The following is a 24,153-nucleotide window of genomic DNA, read 5'->3' as shown; positions in this document are numbered from 1 at the left end:
GACTGGGTGTGAGCGTTTGATTGGTTCAGATGCTCCGTCCATCACCACCCCCTTTTGTACCGCTTTGTTCGCCATAAGTTGGCAGGGTATTCTCAGACGTGAGTCCCTTGCTCACTTTGCCACTGGATTCAAGCAAGCCGGGCTGAAGACGGCTGAAATGCCAGAAACCGGTCCTCGGAACTTGTTTCCGGTCCAGGGAAGGCTTGGCTTGGCAGTTCTGGCTGGATTGTTCCCATGAGGCACAGGGTCAGACTGATTTGCATATGGCCATGTCTGAACTGGGGTGGCAGAGTGGGCTAAAGAACGGTGATGGATTAAACCCAGATCTGTTGACTGGGTGTGAGTGTTTGATTGGTTCAGATGCTCCATCCATCACCACCTCCTTTTGTACCGCTTTGTTTGCCATAAATTTGCAGGGTATGCTCAGATGTGAGTCCCTTGCTCACTTTGCCACTAGATTCAAACAAGCCGGGCCGAAAACAGCTGAAATGCCAGGAACCGGTCTTCAGAAGCTTGTTTCCGGTCCGGGGAAGGCATGGCTTGGCAGTTTGGGCCGGACTGTTCCCATGAGGCACAGGGTCAGACTGATTTGCATATGGCCATGTCTGAACTGGGGTGGCAGAGTGGGCTAAAGAACGGTGATGGATTAAACCCAGATCTGTTTACTGGGTGTGAGTGTTTGATTGGTTCAGATGCTCCGTCCAGCACCACCCCCTTTTGTACCGCTTTGTTTGCCATAACTTGGCAGGGTATGCTCAGACATGAGTCCCTACCTCACTTTGCCACAGGATTCAAGCAAGCCGGGCTGAAGACGGCTGAAATGCCAGAAACCGGTCCTCGGAAGCTTGTTTCCGGTCCAGGCAAGGCATGGCTTGGCAGTTCGGGCTGGACTGTTCCCATGAGGCACAGGGTCAGACTGATTTGCATATGGCCATGTCTGAACTGGGGTGGCAGAGTGGGCTAAAGAACGGTGATGGATTAAACCCAGATCTGTTGATTGGGTGTGAGTGTTTGATTGGTTCAGATGCTCCGTCCATCACCACCCCCTTTTGTACCGCTTTGTTCGCCATAAGTTGGCAGGGTATGCTCAGACGTGAGTCCCTTGCTCACTTTGCCACTGGATTCAAGCAAGCCGGGCTGAAGATGGTTGAAATGCCAGAAACCGGTCCTCAGAAGCTTGTTTCCGGTCCAGGGAAGGCATGGCTTGGCAGTTCGGGCTGGACTGTTTCCATGAGGCAGAGGGTCAGACTGATTTGCATATGGCCATGTCTGAACTGGGGTGGCAGAGTGGGCTAAAGAACGGTGATGGATTAAACCCAGATCTGTTGACTGGGTGTGAGTGTTTGATTGGTTCAGATGCTCCATCCATCACAACCCCCTTTTGTACCGCTTTGTTCGCCATAAGTTGGCAGGGTATGCTCAGATTGAGTCCCTTGCTCACTTTGCCCCTGGATTCAAGCAAGCCGGGCTGAAGACGGCTGAAATGCCAGAAACCGGTCCTCAGAAGCTTGTTTCCGGTCCAGGGAAGGCATGGCTTGGCAGTTCGGGCTGGACTGTTCCCATGAGGCACAGGGTCAGACTGATTTGCATAGGGCCATGTCTGAACTGGGGTGGCAGAGTGGGCTAAAGAACGGTGATGGATTAAACCCAGATCTGTTGACTGGGTGTGAGTGTTTGATTGGTTCAGATGCTCCGTCCTTCACCACCTCCTTTTGTACCGCTTTGTTCGCCATAAGTTGGCAGGGTATGCTCAGACGTGAGTCCCTTGCTCACTTTGCCACTGGATTCAAGCAAGCCGGGCTGAAGACTGCTGAAATGCCAGAAACCGGTCCTCAGAAGCTTGTTTCCGGTCCAGGGAAATCATGGCTTGGCAGTTCGGGCTGGACTGTTCCCATGAGGCAAGGGGTCAGACTGATTTGCATGTGGCCATGTCTGAACTGGGGTGGCAGAGTGGGCTAAAGAATGGTGATGGATTAAACCCAGATCTGTTGACTGGGTGTGAGTGTTTGATTGGTTCAGATGCTTCGTCCATCACCACCCCCTTTTGTACTTCTTAGGTACTCCCTAGCATGAGATCCCACCTCCTCCAAGGTCCCACCCCCTCCTCACACAGTGAGATTTTTGTTGAAGTTGGCAGATCTGTGTCATATTTGATGACATCTCAAATGACATCACTGATGATATCATCCAGTGAATTTGTTTTGTAAAATGATCTGAGAGTTAAAGATATATACGCTACTGCAAAAGTTAAATGACTATTTTTTGTACTACTAGTGAAGTATTCTGTTTCTAATATATGTCATCTGATCGGCATTGTGACTGTATCAGTGTGGGAGTGGGTGTCTGAGTGGCTGTCTGTGTGTTTGAGTGGATGTGTGGGCGGCTGGTTAAGTGAATAACTGTGTTTGTGAGTAGCGCTATGGGTAAATGAGTGACTGTGAGTGGCTGTATGGGTGGGTGAGTGCGTGTGAGTGGCTGTATCAGTGACTGTGGTGGCTGTGTGAGTGGCTCTATGGGTGGATGAGTGTGTGACTGGCTGTATGGGTGACTGAGTGGCTGCGTGAATGGCTCTGTGGGTGAGTGACCAGGTATGTAAGTGGATGTATGGGTAAGTGAGTCGCTGTTTGACTGGGTATATGGGTAAGTGAGTGGGTATATGAGTAGTTATTTTGTACAGTAAGTATTTATGGGAGTGGCTGTATAGATGAGTGAGTGGCTGCTTGATTCATTATATTGATGTATAAATGTAAGTGGTTTTGTGAATGAGAGAATGGATGTGTTAGTTACTGGATGTGTGAGTGAGTGGTTGTGTGAGTGGCTGGGTGAGTGTGTGAATGGGTATGTCATTGGTTGTATGGGTGTGTGAGTGGCTGTATGGGTCTGTGAGTGGGTATCTGAATAGCATTGTGAGTTTGTGAGTAGCTGTATGGGTCAGTGAGTGGCTCAGTATGTGGCTATTGGGGTAAGTGAATAGCTCTGTTATTAGCGGTATGGGTGTGTCATTGGCTGTGAGAGTGGCTGCATGGGTGTGAGTGGTTGTGTGAGTGGCTGTGTGGTTGTGTGAATGGGTATGTGAGTTGCTGTATGAGTGAGTGAGTGTGTGTGTGTGTGTCAGTAGTTGTATAAGTCTGTGAATGGGTATTTAACTGGTTGTGTGGCTGTGTGAGTGAGTGTATGAGAGGTTGTATGGGGGCATGAATGGGTATATGAGTGGTTCTATGGATGATGCCATAAGTGATGTCATTAGTGATGATATTTGAGATGTCATGAATGATTTTATCATTGATGTCACTGACCATGTCATGAGTGATGTATTTTGTGAAATCATAAGCAGTGCATTGTGGGACGTAAGTTACAGTTAGCTCAGGTAGCTATAAGTGCTGGACCTTTGTTTTTTTCAGTGAATTCCAAAGGATTTTGAAAAAACTATTTCCTAACTATAACGTCCCTGTAAACTTTGTTTTTTTCAGTACATTTCTATGTTTTTTATCCTATTTCCTAATGGTAACCTTTAGTTTTTCAGTGAATTGCAATACTTTTTTTAAATTGTATTTCCTAACAATAACTTGGAACCTTTGAGAGGGTGTGTGTGAGTGGCTGTATAGGTAGGTAAGTATGTGTGTGAGTGATTGTATGGGTCTCAGAGTATGTAAGAGAATTGGTTTGTGGGTGGTTGGCTGTATGGGTCTGTGAGAGGGTGTGTGAGTGTCTGTATGGGTATGTACATGGCTGTGAAAGGGGGTGTTGGAATGCCTGTGTAGATCTGTGAGTGGGTGCGTAAGTGTCTGAGCAGATCTTTGCATGGGTGCATGAGTATCTGAGTGGGTCTGTAACTGGATGCGTGAGTATAAGAATGGGTCTGTGAGTGGGTACATGAGTGTCTGAGTGGGTCTGTGAGTCAGTGTGTGAGTCTCTTAGTGGGTCTGTGAGTGGGTACATGAGTGTCTTGGAAATTCTGTGGATGGATGAGCCTCTGAGTGGGTCAGTGAATAGTGTGATTATTGTTTATTGTTATTAGTTAATAAAAACCATCACAATACAAATTAGATTCATGTTAAAAAAATAATAATCAATTTTCATTAAAACATTGATAAATATTGGTGCAACTCAAAATAATATCACCGATTTGTTAATATAGAATGTTAAAAAAAATACATTCAATTCATAATTGCTGGGACTTTTCACCAAATTATTCATGTAGGGTATGCATCTGTAGGAAGAGACAGAAACAGTTCAATATATCGTCATCCTGCTAATATGTTATCCTCATTTAAATGACATATAGACTTGCGATTGAACAGGGACCTTATGATGTTGAATACTACTTACAAACCTGTTTTACTGCTCTATCATGAGATTGTAAAAACTTCAAAAGTTTACAATTTAGCTGAGGGTCTGTAGAATCCAGGCTTCTCGTGACGGCTGTTCTACATGTATGAATCCCTCACTCATTAAATAAGTGCTTTAAAAGTACTCAACACGCATTGTTCAGTGCTTGACATATACAGACCAAATGCACAAGGTCCTCATCTGGGGCATCACATAATTTGCACATTTTTGATCTTTTATATCGCCAAAGTAGTTTATCTGACAGAGTTGCAAGATCACCTAGGCACTTGGCCAATAATTTTTTTTTCTTAAGATGCACCGGTAAGTTAGCTGAAGCTAAGTTGCCGGTTGCAATGTGACATACGTTTGAATTGTCATCCATGCATGGGCTTGTCGCAAAAATATACTTTTATCATCAACTAACGAATTAGTTTTTGCCGCTTTACTCATGGCCTGACAAAATGTAGAATGCGACAAGTTCAAGTCCCACAGATCACCCGCAATGATTAGTTGTAAAGATGAGAACAGATATTTATTGTAACTTGAATGGTCATCGTTGACCAAGGCTTCCCATAATGCGTTGACTAGAGGGCTAGATTGATTATTTTGTATTTTGTGCATGGTTTTAACCCCTTTAGCGCTAAGGTACAATTGCACTTTTGCTGTAATTTCCATTGAAATCAATGGAAAGTCCATGACGAGTTACCCTTGTCATTAGCGGCGAAGAGGTTAATGAACTGGTACCTTCTTGCTATGTTTTGCTGTGTCAGTCCAAATTCCAAACGCACTTGGGCTGGGGAGGCATTACAGGGCAAATTAAATACCTGTTTATATGTTTTGATTTGTAATCTATCTAACATTTTGGAGTCCCAACCATGCATCACCATACTTGCATAGGTTAGAGAAGGATGCAATTTTGCTTAAATTACAGAGAGCGGTGGTTGGTAGGAGGAACGTCTAGTTTTTTTGCAAGCAAGCTGGATGCTTGTATTAAAGCATTGTTCTTCCTAACCATGCACTGCTGATGGGCATTAAAATTAAAGTTTTTATCAAAATTGAAACCCAAGTACTTATAGGTACTAACTTCTTCAATGGTTAGATTATCCAGCTTGATCTTTAAAGAAGCACAGGGATTATTCCCAATAAACATGGAGTTTGTTTTCGCAATGTTTATTTCTAATTTGTTAAGTTTTGTGTACGCCGCTGTTTCTTTGTTCAATATTTGGAGTCCAATTTCTGTATGGCTCAGCAGCACAATGTCATCAGCGTATGCTAGATGGGATATCGTCAGTGGGCCTAACCTTGGTGCATGTGCGTTAACTAGATCAAGGTGGGAAGTCAGATCTGCCATAAATAGATTAAACAGATGTGGAGCTAGCACACACCCTTGCTTAAGAACCCTAGCGGTTGCTATTTTCCTAGATAGTTTGGTCCCGTCCCCTACCTTGATTTGAATCCACGTTTCTGTATATAGTGATTCAATTGCTCTAAACATTTTTTCTTGTATACCCCAAAGTCTTAATTTTGGCCATAGGAGTGGTCGATCCACCCGATCAAAAGCAACTTCCAGATCTATAAAGCAAAGTTGTAATTTTTTCTTTAGGCGTTTGCTTTTTTCCACAATTAATGCTACTGTTAACATATACCCCGGAAACCTGTTTGAAGGGGTGGAATCAGATTCTTAGCTTTTGACCATTCTATTAGATCTTCCAATATTATCGGTGCATAATATTTTGCTTCTGTATCAATGAGGGCTATTAATCTATAATTAGATGGTTTTGTTTTATCTCCACCCTTAAAAATGGGGTTTATTATCGATCCTCTTCAACCGTCTGGAATCATGGCTGTATTTCTCACCTCTTTAAATAGTAGCATTATTGGATTGGCCCAATATTTTGGGTCTAAGTTGAATAAGGCTTGTGGGATGCCATTTGGACCAGGGGCATTGTCACTTCTTCCTGATTTAATAACTTTTTCGACTCTAGTAAGCGTACACGATGTATCATCTAAAGTGGGTACAAGCTCATAATTTGACTGTACTTTAATCCCGATTGCTAACGCAGGTTCGGTAATTGGCTTAATTTTGTTGTTTTTATTTAATTGCAGCTGTTCTCCGTCAATAACAAGTTTTTTTAAGTACATAACCCAAACTTCTTCTGTAACATTCGATGATACTATTACTTTGTGAGTCTTATTTAGACCATTTATTGCTTTCCAAAATGCTTTGGCATTTGATTGTTTACAATTGTAAACCAGCTTTGCCCAGAACTCATCCGTTGTTTTTCTTTTTTCTTGCCAAACGTGTTTCTTAAATTCCTTCTAGAGTAATTTTAGCTTTCCCCAAGCATCTGGTTGATTACCTTGTTTTTTTACCTTCCTTATTTCTCTTCTCAATTCTTTTTTTAACACCTTGATTTTCTGTGATGATGGATGAATGTGAATTTTGGTCCGTCTCGATGTTGAATTTGATTTCTGTTTTGTTACTTCAATCACAAATTTGATCCAGGCATTTAATATGGTGGAAGATGACAATATACTGTCCTCCAGTATTGTTTTGGCTTTACCTGCGAGTTCAGGGAGTCAATTAGATTACCAATTCACTTGTTTGTAGGTGGTTACTGTACTTCCCTCATCCATTGTTGGAACGGACTGGAATCTCTCCAAATGAATGTTTATTGCTATTTGCTGAATTGAATGATCGTTTTCTGCTGTGCAGTTAATTTTAAACATACTTAGTTGTTGGATTAATGACAAGGAAAGAATAGTATAGTCAATAACAGACCCAGAAGTTGGTCCATAATGTGTTAAACTTGGTGGATTATCATCCAGTGTTCTCCCGTTGATTACTCTCAAATCTAAATGTTCTAGAGTGGTGACCAATTCCTTACCTTCTTTTTGGGCTTCCTCCATGGGTGGGCCATTTGATGATTTACCGACCAAATTTCATTTTCTACTATTAGCTGGTTGTCTTTGTCTGGTGTAAAAATAAGATGAGTATTGAAATCTCCTGTTATAACTATTTCCTAATTCAGAGTATTGTATCATACTTCAGATATTTCATGTATTAACTTTTTGAATAATATTGATTTTTCTTGGACGTTTGGATGAGCATATATGTTGAGGAAAATTAGTGAAGTTATCCAGTGATTGCTACCCAAATTGAGTCTTATTATTTGTATGTTACTTGAAGTTGTCGACATTTGTTCTGATTCTACCTTAATATTGTTTGATATGTAGACTGAAAGACCGCCCTTACAGCGATCCAACAGCTATATGTTGATCCCAGTGCTAGGGTATTGATTAACAGGGAGTTAACCGACAATTTTAAAATAAACAGGGGGACACGAGAGGGGTGCCCTTGCTCGCCCCTTCTTTTTGCCATTTATATAGATGGGTTCATACACAGGCTCAAAAAAAACGTGTTAATTGCCCCTATAAGTGTGCGTGGTTTAGAAACAAAATGCTTAGCGTATGCTGACGATATCGCTATTGTCACAGGGGACCCTACAACTGCTATGAATCTCATTGAAAACGAAGCACAGAACTTCGGTAGAGTTTCGGGGTACAAGCTAAATTCCAGTAAGACACAGATGGTGTTTAATACTAAGATTATGATGAGAGACCCGAGAATAACTGATAAAGCAACATACTTGGGTGTTAGCATTAGTGCCAATGTTGGGAACATTGTAAATAACAATCTGGAGCCACTTATGCTACACACTATGAGAGAATTGTCACGTTTAGATAACCTACATCTGTCTATCGGAGGTAGAACAAACGTAGTGGAGAGGTTTTTTTTCCTAAGTTTTTATATTTTTTTAGGGCAATTTGCTTGGAATTCCCACCACATGTATTTAAGAAAATAGATTCAATGTTTTCATGATTTTTATGGGGTTATAGTAAACCTCAGAGAGCACTCAAATGGATCACATTACCTAGAGAGCATGGGGGGTGGGCGTTACCTAATTTCATGCTTTATTATTTGGCTTCAGTTATGAATTACAGCACAAGATTGTTAAAATCTAACCCAGATGATCTGAGTATTCCTACACCACAAGAACTCATCCTAGGGAACGGGAGCACTGGCTGTCTCTGGCGGCACGTTAACGATGATCACCTTAAAAGGGTGAAATTCAAAACCATCAACAATGTGGTCAAAGTCTGGAGACAGGTTAAGAAACTACTTGGTCTTGAGCGATTTTCACATTACACACCGGTTCTTCAGAATTCAGATCTTCCAGAAATATTTCATGACTCCTATGTACGGAGCTGGTGTACATTAGGGATAGAGCAACTTGGATGTTTTTTCTCTACTCTGGGAATGAAATCATTTGATGAATTAAAAAAAGACTATAACATCCCCAACAGGGATTTCTTTAAATATCTTCAAGTGAGAGACTTCCTGCTAAAAAAAAAAAAAAAGGGGGGGGGCCGCATTAAATTTCAAATATGCCAAATCATAGAAAATATGCGCAACAACACGCCCCCAAGAATTGGTGAGATTTATGAAAGTTTTAATACCTTACTCCCAGATGATATGGACAAACATGGGGCGGCATGGCAAATTAAACTAGAAGTTCCACCTAGCATTCCACTTATGGCATATGATTTGTCACTTACTTACTTAATGTCCTTAAAATTACAGGCACAATTCTATAAAACATATTTTTCGCTGTATTATACACCGTATAAAATTGCTAAATGGGGACAGGTAAGGGCACTATTTGCCCGCGATGTGCACTTCCTGCTGCAGACAGTGTGCATATGTTCGCCACATGTAATACCCTATCAATCGTTATAAATGAAATATCTGGGTTTCTTTCAGACATCACCGGCGCTGGGATTAACATAACAACTGAAGAGATTATGCTGAGCATCACTAATAAAGATCGGCCTAGACAGGTTCAAGGGGTGATCTTCGTGGCAATGGCAATCGTTCGACTATGTGTCGCATCAGCCTGGCTCGATCCCACTCCACTATCCTTCTCCCAATGGAAGGCTAGATTACTTGCGACATGTAGCCTCGAGGTAGCCATTTATAAACAAAAAGGGCGTAATATTCGGCAGAGAGGCATGAAAATCTGGGCACCTTTGCTAGATTGGATACAGGCGCATTGAATATAGGAATCGAAAATGCCTTGGATAAATGCTAAAATTCTTTATCCACCAAATAACGCAACTCAACCTCATTGAGAATACCAATATCTGTCTCACTAAATCATCACAGAATGAAATGTATGATTAAGAGTGTATTGAGTTTTGACGTTAACATGTTTTTTTCTGTTCTCCTTTATCCCCTCCTTAGGAATTTGTATTTGTGTAATGTAAATCTCTATGTAAACAATACTAGAAATAACCTGTCCTCATGAGGGGTGTGGGGGGGTGGGAACCAAGGGCTATGAACAATATGTTGTAAAAATCTGAATAAAAAAGGTTTAAAAAAAAATTATGAAATTGTCGACATTTGTTCTGATTCTACCTTAATATTGTTTGATATGTAGACTGAAAGACCGCCCTTTGGTCTTCCGAAGCGGTTCGTTTTGACGGCATCCACCTGGTGTAATGTAAATCCCAGTAGTTGAATTGAACCTGTCAACCAGGTTTCTTGCAGGGCTATGATATCATATAGAGGCCAGATTTCCATTAGAGTCCTATCGGTAAGTTTTGTTATTGCACCTGCAATATTCCAGGAAAATATATTTAATTTATCAGCTTGCAGGGCACATGTTGATTCGATAACTGGTCATTGCCTATTTATGTTTTTTGGTATTAACGGTGACCAATGCCTATAGTTATGTCTACTTTCTATTGGAGTTACTGTTTCTGTACCTGTAGGTCCTCGGGCATTATGCAAAATCGAATACACTGAAGAATGGGTGCTCTTCTTATTGTCCCAGTGTGCCAATGGAGCAGGGTAACGCTGCACTGCAGATTTTATTATTGTTATGCCCCATGATTCAAATTGCTCTTTGGCATCAAGAATTGGGTTTACTATTTTTTCTCACTTCCATGATGTTACAGTTATCTCTGTCACCTCCCCTAGCAGCCTCAAAATGTTTCCCCTACTTAAGATATCTTGCTTGCCTCTTGACATGTATAGGGGTATTAATGTAATTTGCCCCTGGTCACTGAAATTCTTTGTTTCTGTTGTTGAAATCTGTTCAGACAATACTTCATTTGTATGATCCTGCATTGAAGTTTTATATTTTATTTGACCTGTACAATGAGAAGAATTTTTTCTTTTAGTTTTATCTTCATTGAGGAGCTGTGTACTGCTTCTTGTACAATGAGGCTCATACTCTGTGTTACTTTCTAATGGAGGACATGTGATCACAATTGTTTTGTCCACCCTGGAAGTTATTACACATTCGGGATTGTTATTTTCCTTACAGTAATTAATTGCAGGGACCAGTAGTAGTCTATTATTAGTAATTTTAGGCCTTTTGAGGTTTTCTGTTCAGAACATTTACACAATGGTGTCTCAGGGCGTATCCTCGAACGGATACGTCGGAGGTGCGAAGTGACCGGCTGGAGTTGGGGTTCCCTTGCCAGGATTATGCATCAGACAAACCATGCAGTTCTTGACCAGATTCTCCGCACACTTAGGAATTCCACCATTCTCCCACACTGGAGCCAACAACTTACAAATCCCTTTGGCACTAATGTGAGCCATTCCGTGTGCCATCGTAACCACTGCAAGCACATACGCATCAGGCAACAACCATCGCTGGTGTTCTGACAACTCAATCCAACAACCAGTCGAATCCAACATTCCCGTACTCTCTCTCCACACACTCAATTCTTTCTCAGTAGCTTCAGCCTGAATCAATTTCACACTCTCTATTGTGTCTTCACACATTCCTCCATCCGGAACCCATCTCGCTGGACCTGCAACATACATTCGACTCGTCACATCTTTCGCCGTTTCTCTCACTACTTCATCCCCAAACGCATTACCACGACTAACGTCATCTGTAACTTTCTTATGTGTTCTGCATTTCACAATCGCAACTTGCGTCGGCAACGTAAGTGACTCAAGAAGTTCAGTCACAAACTGTCCATGCTGAATCTTCGTACAATGGGAAGTAGGGAATCCACGTTCCTTCCACAAACGCCAAAAGCTATGGGCAACACCAAACGCATATTGACTATCAGTATACACAGTCACTCTCTTTCCTTTTGACAACACACACCCTCTTGTCAGTGCAATCAATTCTGCTGCTTGAGCTGAATTCTGTGGAATACGTGAAGCTTCAACAATCGTGTGCAAAGTCTTAACCGCATACGCTGCAGTCGTATCGCCATTCAGAAGCTTAAAGCATGAACAATCTACCCATAAGGTACCATCAGAATTCCAAAGAGGATTATCTTTCAGATCAATTCTACCCTTCATTTCTTCCTCTGTCCTGAGAAAGCAATCATGCCGCTCTTGAACATCTGTCTCTACAGAAATCGGCAACAACGTAGCTGGATTCAACGTGTTGCATCGCTTTATGTGCACATGACTCGCCAAAAGTGTCAACTCATATCCTGACAACCGCGCACTAGTCAAATGCTGAGTCTTCGTTCTGTTCAATAAAGTATCCACTGCATGTGGAACCATCACAACCAACGTATTATCCATCACCAAACCAGCAGACTGTCGAATAGAAACAGCCGCTGCGGCTGTAGCTCTCAAGCAACTCGGCAATGCTCTAGCTACCGGATCCAAAGTCAATGAGAAATACGCACATGGACGCTGCTTGTCACCAAACTGTTGCGTCAAAACTGACAATGCACAACCCTCTCTCTCGTGAACATAGAGTGTAAAAGGCTTACTGTAGTCGGGAGTACCCAACACCGGAGCACAACACAATGCATCACGTAATTCAGAAAAACTTTTCTGACATTCGTCAGACCAAGGAAGAGGATTCGGAGTATCCTTAAGAGTAAGTGCCAACAGAGGTTTCGCAAGCAACGAAAAATTCGGAATCCACTGTCTACAGTACGAGGTAATACCCAAGAAAGCACGCACTTCTCTCTGTGTGGATGGCACAGTCATTTGCCAAATTGCTTGAATTCGTCCTGGGGGTCAACCTTCTTCCCTCCTTCGACAACAGATAACCTAAGTAGGTCACTTCTTGTCGACAATACTGCAACTTCGAAGGTGACACTTTATGATGAAGTTCAGACAAATGTCGCAACAAAGAAAGAGTAGCTTCTTTACAAGTTTCCTCATCATCAGCAGCAACTAACAGATCGTCCACATACTGAATAAGAGCAACACCAGCAGGCAAGACAATCGCATCAAGCTGTGTTTTCAAAGCCTGACTATAGGTGGAGGGACTTCACAATAACCTTGAGGAGCGCCCTTAAACCGGAAGCTTCGGCCTCCTAAAGAGAAGCCAAAAATATCTCTACTCTCCTTGGCAATTGGGATACTGAAGAAAGCATTCTTCAGATCTATAACCGAAAACCAGGCAGCTGAAGCAGGAATCATAGTCAGCAAAGCAGTAATGTCCGGAACAACAGGAAACTGTGGCACGACAATCTTATTAACCTCTCGAAGGTCGGTCACAAACCTGTAAACAGGCGGCTGAGAAGAGTCAGTACGCTTCAGAACAGGCAAAACAGGACTGTTACACACATTACCTCTCGTTTCTTCAATCACACCTTTCTCAATCAGATCATAGATGATCGCTAAAAGCGCTCTTTCACCATCGCTAGAAATCCTATATTGGGGAATACGTGGCAATTTAACATTCGCTTTAAGCGTCACAACATAAGGTGGAATCTTCAAAAGGCCGACGTCATTAGGACCAGTAGCCCAAAGAGTATCAGGGAGAGAACGCATTTCTGGTGGAAGCCGATCTTTAGACAAATACATCGGAGAGATCACTTTCTTACCCAATGTAAGCTGCACTCCCGAAGGAGAACAATGCAATGTCGCATGCAACCTCTTCAACAAATCCAAACCCAACAAATTCTCACAACAACCTGTCAATAAAATAAGGGGTGCTTCCAATTCACAGGGCTCGATAGAAATAGACAGGGGACTAGAAACAGGATTACGAACTGGGGCACCAGAGAATCCTACCGAAACATTCGTTAAGCCAGACAAAGGTGCGCCAGGGAGTTTAGAGTGCATGATAGAACTCTTTGGTGCACCAGTATCCAAAAGAAAAGGCTCTACCACACTCAATGTAACTACTGCAACATAAGGTCCACTCTGGTCTACTGGAACTGACACTACTCCCCCCTTTGTCCTCAGCTATCCTAGCAATCATTATAACCAGTACTCTCACTCTCAACATAATATTCATCAGCATAATATTGAGCAGATCTGCCAGTCAAAACATTCTGCTGATCAAAATAATTCATAGAATTCTGTGGGGGAAAGGAACGCTCGTTCTGAGGAAACGCACCACGCCCTCTACCCCTCGATACTTGCTGGAAACCCCCACGACCTTTCGGACCCGACATACCACTCGCACGTTGTCGTAAAACAGGACAATCACTCTTGAAATGACCTTCCTCCCTACAATACGCACACTGATTCGGACCTAACGGCGGCCTCGGAGGAAAATACTCAGGCTTCTGTGATATCCTCTGAAACTGTGGCTGTTGCTGAAACTGCGAACGTTGGTGTGACTCTTGTTGAGTCTGGCGAGGTGGATGCGCCTGCTGCAACAGAACCTTTGTCTTGAAATCGTTAGTCTTTTTCTCTACTCTATCTTTCTCATCCTTATCCCTATTCTCGTAGTACTGTGCAGTCGCCAATATCTGGGCCGACGAAGAAACAGCCCACGAACTCTCAGAATCTTTCAACTTATTACAAATCTCGGGTAATAAATTAAAGACAAACTTGTCCACAAACAACCTCTGACCACCTTCCGTACTCATATCCTGACCACTATGATCTATGAATGTCTCCTCAAACCTAGTGAAGAAATCAGACACACTTTCATCCTTCTTCTGCTTACATGCGGCTAATTTATCCCAATTCCCTCGTAAAGCCGGCATCATTGTCTTCATAAGATTGATAATCCTGCCAGGTTAATCTGCAACTAAAGGATCAGTCTTAGCTCCACCAACCTGTCTACCATCCGCAGCAACGATATTCACCCATGTATCACCTAACTCTGGCACATGATCCTCATGACGAATCTTCGCCCACAAAGGTTGAGGAACCACGTTACCCAACAACATGTCTATGTCAGCTAAATGCATGATGCATGCGTCAACTGTCTGGGACAACTCCTTTTAATATCCAGCCGGATTCTTACGGGGATCAGGTAAAGACTGTTTAAGAGTCAAAACCTCAACTCTCTTCTACGGAACATGTACCCACACTCTTTGGAAATGTGCTGGTACATCTGGGGGATTATTATTCACACCAGCAGCTACCGCATCGCGCGATACTGGAGGAACTTCTCTCATTGGATACTGTCTCACTTTTCTCCTAACAGAAGGATCAGACTCAAACAGTGGCTGAGAAGGAAACTCGCTCCTAAACGTGAGTATCGTTGCAACTGCTTTCTCAACGCTGGGGCCCACTATCGTCCCTTTTGCAAACTCGGACTGTACATTAAGTAACTCCAATGGGATCTGACCCGACTCATTATGTTCCCATTCCTCATGGAGGAAAGTACACATAACGTCAAAAACGTACCTTTGCTTCGGTGCTTCCCACTGCTGGAAGACATCCATAACTGACTCTAGATCATATCTCAAGATATTCGAAACCCATCTACGAGCCAAAAGATCAAACACTGCCCGTTCTTCGGGACCAGGAAGCTGGCTACGTAATTGTTTACGTGCAGAAACAGGGGTCATACTCAATGACCCAAAGAAAGGAGACAAAAGACCAGTAACAGTATCAGTCATTCTTTGTCGAGCAGAAGGAGAAGCTGTCATAAGGACAGGAGACAAAGTATTTTGAGGTGATAGAAATGTAGGAGTAGTAGCAAGAGACGTCGAAGGTACAGGAGAGTAAGACAAAGAAGTTTGAGACAGAACTGATTGCAAAGTCGGCGGCCCCAGAGGAGGCTGCGCCGTAGGAGGAAACCAGCTGAGGAGCTGGCGGCTGAGCAACAACAGGAGGTTGAACAGCTGGCGGTTGTGGAGGTGCCGCAGCACTCTGCACATAAGGGGGTGGTAATCTCAAAAATGTGACATCAAAGGATCCTTTTCAGGGTCCTTTGTTGCACTTTGTAGAAGAGATGGCAAAGCTGGGTAACATTTATCGATGGCCATATTATGTTGCCTATGCAACTCCTCATTCGCTTGATCTTCTTCATTTTCTTTAAACTGCCTAGCAGCTTGCATTATCGATACACCCTTTTCTCTCTTATCTCTTTTAGCTTGTTTAATTTCTCGTTGTTTGGCTTCCTTACGCCAAAGGCGGAAAGAGTCAAACATTGCGGGCCGGGCTTTCTTCCTAAATAATACAGCTTCCAAATTATTCAAAATCTCGGTATCGAAACTACCATGTTGGGTCCATCGTAAAACGCCATCTTTCCTAGTGTAGCGGACCCATACTTCATTAAACGTAATGGGGCCCACGCCATGTTTAGAATAGAGCTCATAAGTCGGATTTCCAAACTGAGGTATCGGACATGAGTCCTCCAATCGGGATTCCCTGTTACAACCACAACAAAATATCTTCCTAATTTTGCTAAGACCAGGCATCTTCGCTCACTAATCTAGCTTCAAACTTCAAGGGATTATCAAAAACGATAGTCTCGTAAATGTAAGAGTCCCTCGGCTTTGGTAATTGCAAGAACCAAATCAAAGACCCAAAGAAACCCACAGCAAATGACTGGGAGCGACCCACTTATACTTAGCTAAGGTATCAGTCACGCCACCAGAAGACCCGTCTATCGTCTCGCCGTACAAATCATCACAAGAGGGGGTGTCCAAGACAGAGCGACAGTCAAGGCAGCAGTCCTTCGTAGCCGTCAGGAAAGCGGGAATCCTTGCAGCAAAAACCTTCAGTCCACGTTTGACATACCGGGGTCGATGAAGTGGGGGCCCTCTTCCGGAATTTCCTCACAAAGCTCCTCACGATCTTCAGGCTTGGACCGGTACCGCTGAAGTCGCCCCACGTTGGGCGCCAACTGAAGAACCGGTTTTTATAACCCAGCGGCGCCAGGGGCACGCCCAAAGTCTTCGGGTTCACCTGTCTTAGAATACAGACACGGGATACTTCTCGGTGGCGTCAAAGATTGAATTTATTGGCTGCAACCAGGAACAGAAGTCCACGAAGTACAACACATCGTATATTCGTAGGAGACTGATCAAATAGGTAAGGCGAGTCATCCTCTTTTACGCCAAAAATCACATTCCGGACAAACACCCACTTTTTACAATTTGTCCAATCATAGGTATTATTACAAAATGTATCGCATGACGGCAAACCCACTTTCAGTTGTCCGGCCCACCATTAATTATACAGGAAAGCCCAACATTCCTTCTTACACAAGTCAGACAAACCCATAATAAAAGGACCACAACCCATGTCATAAAGAGGCCATAAAGGAAGAAACAAAAACAAATACAGAGCAGGAAAAGGAATGTGTGTGCATATTAAACTTTACAATGTCCTGTGCTCTGATCCTCAATCTTGATCAGCTATCGGGCAAGGAACTGGCTTAGCAAGGTCAGCTTCAGGCAACGAGGTCAGTTCACTCGGTTCATCCAAAAGTCAGCACGAACTCGAGCTAACGTGTTCGTGTACCAAGGACTCGTTCGGCCGCAGTCGATGGCCTATGTGAGGGCAACCACAAAATGGCTGCCATGCACAAAATGGAACCCATGGTTCAGAACGAAATCTCCAAATACATAGTGAATCTGTAGGTCTACCATGACGAAATCACTCGTACTTGCCGAACTCACTAGTTATGGTTTGCTACTATCAAATTCGTAACGAAACCATGACATTTATAAAACGGGTTCAGAATTCACGGAACCTCAAGACAACCCCCCTAATGGTTCATGGGTTGAGTAGTCTTTTGTTTAATGATTGTTGTGATACATTTTCTTTGAACTGCTATGCAAATAACACGAGGAAAGATATGCATAATCCTCGCCTCCGCCTGCCATAGAATCCATTAAACTTTATTCAATCTGATTTAGAAAAATAGATCATAAACGTATACATAAAAACAGTAAATCCTCTTTCTTAATACAATACAGTGAGAATTAATTAAAACCAGTCGGTAAAATTGGGTGTTACAAAGCCCAGTTCAGAGCAACTTCAGGTTAACAAAATCGTGAAGTTCAATGTTTCGCAAGATCCATCTCAAAATACGCAATAAGGGGTCCAAGTAAGATGTAGCGCCCCAATACCTGACCACCTATATAAAACTGCAGAAAAACTAAAAATGAAAAGTGTTTTGCACACTTCTGCATTGGGCTACATGAGGGCTACATCTGGGTGATATTTGTGCTACATTTGGGTTCTTTTTTCTCTGGTGGCCATCTTGGGAGACTCATCTATTATGAAGTTTCCTAATTTCCTCATTTACTGCAGTCTCCTCAGTACGAAATGCTTTCAGTTTTTTTACATTGACTCCATCAAGAAGGCATTCAGATGTGTCACACATTTGCCATGAATTTAGAATGTTAGCACTCTAGTTGTTCATTAGATCACTGTAGTAAAGGTACTGCTCACCAGGGAGTTAACTGGAAAGTGATTTTTTCAGTCTGCATGTCAGACTTTTCTAATGAAATAGAAGAGGATTTGAGATCTCACTTAAAACATGCCCTACATTTTCTTTCTGCAGCACTAACCATAATTTCTATGGCAAAATGAACCCCCTCATTTTGTTCCTTTTTAAATTAAATCTTTTAAGTGTAACCAGTTTTTCCCATCAAGATGGCTTCAGGTGTTCCATCATTTTGTCATAAGTAAGACTGACAGCGCTCTAGTTGTTCTTTAGAACACTCTGGGAAGCTGCAGTGGAACACAAAGGCATTAACCGACAGGCTGCTCCTGTTGAAATATAACAGGAAGATATTTGAGATCACACTTGAAACATGTCCTAATTTTTCATTCTACAGCACTAACCATAATTTCTATGACAAAATGAACCCCCTCATTTTGTTCCTTTTTAAATTAAATGTTTTAAGAGTTACCAGTTTATTCCAAACAAGATGGCTTCAGGTGTGCCATTATGTTGTCATAAGTAAGATTGTTAGCGGTCTAGTTGTTCTTTAGAACACTCTGTGAAGCTGCAGTAGAGCACAAACGCATCAACTGACAGGCTGCTCCTGTTGAAATATAACAGGAAGATATTTGAGATCACACTTGGAACATGTCCTAATTTTTCTTCATACAGCACTAACCATAATTTCTATGGCAAAATGAACCCCATCATTTTGTTCCTTTTTAAATTAAATGTTTTAAGTGTTACCAGCTTATTCCAATCAAGATGGCTTCAGGTGTGCCATCATTTTGTCATAAGTAAGGCTGTTAGTGCTTTAGTTGTTCTTTAGAACACTCTGGGAAGCTGCAGTAGAACAAAAAGGATTCAACTAACAGTCTCTGCCCTTGTTGGATGTACAGGATTTACTGAGAACGACAGGCTTCATTCTCACATGACTGAGAAAGATAATGTGAATTTACAGAAAATATGTTCTCATTTTAGCTTCAGTTTTCTCTCAAACATGATTCATGATATCCCAGCAGAAGGTATTTCACAGAGTAAAATCACCTTAGAACACACCACAATTCCTGAAATTAGTATGGTACCATCAACAAATGAATTCTAATGTAACTAAAGTCTGTTATCACCCTTCATAGTTCTCCTTTTGGTAACCCTCAAAATCTTCGATTCACTACAATGCATTTCAATTGGGTACATCATGTATATTGGTCCCAAGATGGCTGCCAGCAATTCAAGGATGAAGTGCTGACAGCCAATCAGATCTCACGATGAGATGTGTCGCTAGGCTCCACCCAGATATTGAAACTTTTTCTTTTTCTAATTTCTCATGAAGTACTGAACCGATTTACACCATTTAACAAAAAGGGATCTTTCTGAACCAAGGGCTACCTTTTTGCCAAATTTGATGTAAATCCGTTCAGCCGTGCGGGCTGTAGCCGTGTCTAAAGTTTCCTATGGGAATTAACATGGAAAAAAAACGTTCTGGCACACCTTTTTTCTCGGCCCCTGCTTGCCGAATCACCCCGAAACTTTTAAGATAGGAGCTGACCGGAGCGCCCCACAAGTTTTGAGAATTTCGCAAAGATTCATCAACCGACGCCAAAGTTATTGGGAAAATAATGTTACAATTTTCCTATGGATAATAGGCCCTAACTATAACTACCTACTGGTGACCGCCAGTAGGTAATATCTATATACAAACATGAACTAACACTTGTGACCTACTCTAGTGAAAACACAATCTATGAATGAAAACAGATGAAATATCAGAAACTCAGTATTTTCTCTCTTGCTGTTCTGTCCATCAAGATTCTGTACTGTCCGATATCCTATTGTGAAATACCATTGCTTTGCTGCCCTTGCCAAACCATGTTAAAAACATACAACAAAAGAAATGTAACCCTCCCTAACTGCAAAGCTTTAGCTGTCTGCCACACACTATAGTCTTAGACAGACTCTCCACTAGGTGTTTCGCAACAGCATATAATTTGATTCAATGCCTTTCATGAAATTTGTATAAAATAATGTAAAATTAGGCATACATGTTTTGCTATTATATTGAATGAAAATTTCACACAATAGTATATCTTACATAAAAACGTCACTTGAGATAGGTCAGAACACTTTTTCAATGGCTAAAAATTACAGAAAGTCAGGTAAAGCAAAATTTCAGGATATTTTTAGGCCTATGTGGAGTTTGCAGAGTCGCACTATGTGAGACTCCGCAATGTGCCATAACAACTCCGCCACGCTATACAGAGTTCCGCAAGTGGCAGAGTTCTGTATGTTGTACAGTGCCAACAGCTTAATACGGAGAGCCAGAGGGCGCTGCTTCTTTTTGCTGCTCAAGTAGATTTTCTGCTCTAGCGGCAGTTTCCTCAATGCGAGCGGCAGCTTTCTCCACATGTACGACTGCCTGCGTTCAGAAATCTCACAAGAAGGTGGTCTAGAGTCCGAGTTCTCATGCTTGCCAACCTAACACTGTTGAGCCACGTGAGAGAAAATACTCCGCTCCACATCGCTTCAGGGTTTTTTTTGGAACTCCGCGCTCTGCCCAGAGTGAGCAAAACTCCACAAACTCTGTCAGCAGAGGTGACTTCTTCACCCACACCTGACTGACTGAAACCTTCTGTCTGATACGTAAATCATGCAAGCATATTCATTTATGATGTTTTGTAACATGTCTTACCTTTAAAGAGAGGACAAATTTTCCAAACAGTGGCAGCTCCCTCTCTGTTGAACTGACCCAGTGCTAATTCCATATAGAACAAAGGCATTCCAGCAATGATAAGGAATAAGATGTAGGGAATCAGAAAGGCACCTAGGAGAAAAGATGTTACAAAACATGAATAATTCAGTTTGGCATAAAAATACATTTTTATTCTATTTATCTTCCATTTATATGTGTCTGTGTATATGTGTGCATGGATATATCAAAAGGGTAGAACCACCTTGATCCTCAAAACCCAAATAGGTCTAGTAGTGCTTCATCTTCAATGTGTGATCTCTGTGTGATCTTTGGTCTGCAAATAGTATTTAACAAGACATCAAACCCTCATCCACATCTTGTAGCATGCTTCACTATTGGGACAGCTCCTGTGTTGGTGATTTGCTACCTCTGATGAGAGAGAGAGATGTGTCTCTTAGTATATTGTGCGTATGCATGTTACCATAAAACATTAGGATTTGAGTGCTACATGATTGGGGTGAGGGTTTACACCCCTTTAATCATTGTCTCCTGAAGATATATCACACACGGAAAACAAGGTATGATTAGACTTATTTGCGTTTTGAGCATTAAGGTGGTATTTCCAGTGGCGGCTGGTGGATTTTAAAACTGCTGGGGCAGAAATTTTATACCAGGGGATAATGAGCGAGCGACATCAGCAAGCCGTAACTGCATAAGGAATGGGTTGGGGGGAGGGTCTCACCCTGCAAGAATGTTTGATTCATATGGTGGATTTTGCAGCAATGTTTGCTGCAAACTTGTGAAAAAGAAAATCGCAAGAAGCAGGCTGTCAGAAAATAGTGTCTACTTTTGATTTAAAAGTGATTAAAATGTATCTTGTGTTACTACCAACTCACAAGTCCAAAACGCCCCAGTCACATGAGAGCCACAGAGGCCTTCTTCGTGTCTATGTGCCACTGAAAGGCATAAGTCGCCCATTGCACAAATAGCATGGAGGCAGATGGGTTCAGGGCAGGCACACTCATGCAGTCAATGGTACCTTCTTGTGCTGAGCCTGTAGAGCTTCTATGGTGGGTAGGGCTTTAATACAAGTGCTCCCGGTCACTAATGTAATGGTAACCGGGGTGCAGGGAAGTTTGAGTACCAATGATACTGCATTTCTAAGACATCTTGTACTCAAACACACTCTGTCAGGACCAGACTCAACTCTCCCTTTCAAAAACTCACCCAGAATAGAATAGAAGTGGCATTTATAAAGTGCATGGCTTCCCATGGGCATCCCAGCGCTGGAAGTAGGAAGAGGCAGATGAAGCTTATCCGGGGAAGAGCCAGGTTTTCAGCAGCTTCCGAAAGGTCAAATGATTGGTTTCTTTCCGTAACTGGAGAGGGAGAGAGTTCCAAAGCTTGGCGGCATTGTAAGAAAAAAGACGACCTCCGCTTCTAGTTCTTCCGATCTTAGGGGCCTGTTGGCTTGATAGGGTTTTACTAATGGGGAGATAATCTTTGGACCGTTCCCTCCAAGCAGTTCGTGAGCGATACAAAGTGCTTTGAAACTGATTCTCTGCAGATTGGGGAGCCAGTGTAAGGCTTTTAAGGTAGGTTTAGCAGACTGTCGGTAGGGAGTTTCCATAAGGGTTCATGTGCACAGTTCTGTTCATTTGAAGCCTAGAAAGTACTACCTCTGGGGCGCCCAAGTAAAGTGCATGGCTAAAATCCAATTGTGACAGAATGAGTGCTTGGATGGCCATTTTCCTAGCCTGGAAAGTAAGTAGGGCAGCACTTTACGAAGCATTCTGAGCAAGTTGAAACAGAAGGCAACCACCTTTCTGACTTGGACTTTGAGGGTAAGGTCTGAGTCCAACCAGAACCCCAAACTCTTTATATTTGCTTTAGGGGCAGGCGCTGATCCCATTACCATCGGCCACATCTCAATTGGTTTAAATAGGGAAGGATTACCAAGAAGCATAAGCTCCGTCTTGTCTCCATTCAAATTCAAATGGGAATGATGCATCCATTTGGCCACTTCTTCAAGACAAGTAGGGAGACGGGATGCTGATGAATCAGACTGGTTAAGTTTAACCACTAGCTGAGTGTCATCAGCGTATGCTACAATATTTACTCCCAAAGGCTGTATGATCTCTGCCAGTGGGGCCATGTATGCATTAAAGAGTGTTGGACTCAGAGAGAAGCCCTGAGGGACTCCCCATGAGAGAGGCCAGGACTTGGACTTGGTTTCACCCTCAAATACTTGGAAGGAGCGCCCATCTAGGAATGACCTCAGCCAGGATAACGCTGTTCCAGTCACCCGCAGACTTCTAAGTCGGCCGATCAAGATACGGTGATTCACAGCATCGAATGCCGCATTTAGGTGTAGTAAGATCACAGCAGATGATCCTCCAGAGTCAAGAATTTTTCTTGATTCCTTCAGGACAGCTAAGAGTGCCGTCTCTGTGCCTTGGCAGGGATGAAATCCTGTTTGGGTTGGATGAAGGAGATGGGTGGATTCCAAGTATGCAGAGAGAGTGATGTTTACATATTTCTCCAGGATTTTACTAATTCCAGGGAGAAGGGAAATCAGACGATAGTTGGCCAGACAGTCAGGATCTAGAGTGGGTTTCTTCAGGAGAGCTCTAACCATAGCTTTTTTCCAGAGGGGGGAACTACTCCGGACACTATAGAAGATTTAACCACATCTAGAATGACTGGGCCCACTGTCTCTGCTACCTGCTTAAGAATACTAAGTGGGGCAGGGTCATTGGGTGATCTGCTTTTTATTCGACCCGATGTCGCCAACAGACAGCTGAAATCCATTGTGGGAAAGGCTGCTAAGCTTGTTTCCTTGCCCTCTATGTGAGGCTTATCCTGATGGATAGAATTGTGGTCTTCAGTGGGGGAGAAACATTCGTAGATGTTTTGAATTTTATTATGAAAAAAATCTGCCATTTCGATGCAACGCTGGTCAGATGTGGTGGAGGTGTCAGGGAGGGAAGGAACATTCAATAGTTTCTTAACAATTCTAAAGGTTTCCAGAGAGGACTTAGCCGAGGAATCTATAATCTTCTCATAGTAGAGAGCTTGAGAGTTTCTGATTTCCATTTTATAGGTTTTGATGTAATTTTTATATTCCTGCTATTTGTGTGGGGAGAAATTTCTTCTCCAGCCTCTCTCTGCTTTCTTACATAGTTGTTTCAATTCTCTGAGCTTTGGAGTGTACCAAGCAGCTTTGTTGGAACCTTTGTGTAGCTTAATAATGGTTCTAGGAAGAACTGAGTCCAAAGAGTTGTTAATCCAACTGTCAAAATTTGTATTAGCCACAATCGGGTCCGAGATAGAGACAGGCTTGGATTTTTCTAAAGTTGCAATCCAAGAGTCCAATGGGAGTTTTGACCAACATCGGGACATCATTTGAATTAAATGAGTTGGGGGAATAGCGTGGGCAGGAGACCATGAAAAAGGGATAAGAGAGTGGTCCGACCAAGGGATGGG

At 42.5% G+C, this 24,153-nt stretch overlaps 1 protein-coding gene across 1 annotated transcript in view; it reads right to left on the bottom strand.

Moving 5' to 3' along the window:
- SLC6A2 (solute carrier family 6 member 2) overlaps nucleotides 1-24,153 on the bottom strand; it is a 1,509,850-nt gene that overhangs the window by 1,107,045 nt on the left and 378,652 nt on the right. The window contains exon 3 of the mRNA XM_086945193.1: nucleotides 20,668-20,799. Coding sequence (XP_086801319.1) covers nucleotides 20,668-20,799 — 132 coding nt within the window. The remainder of the gene's footprint in view (nucleotides 1-20,667; nucleotides 20,800-24,153) is intronic.

The sequence above is a fragment of the Lissotriton vulgaris genome, chromosome 12 (genome assembly GCF_964263255.1).
Source record: "Lissotriton vulgaris chromosome 12, aLisVul1.2, whole genome shotgun sequence".
Classification (NCBI taxonomy): domain Eukaryota; kingdom Metazoa; phylum Chordata; class Amphibia; order Caudata; family Salamandridae; genus Lissotriton; species Lissotriton vulgaris.
Note: the sequence above shows the minus strand (reverse complement) of the source record. Positions and strands in the feature narration are given on the sequence as shown.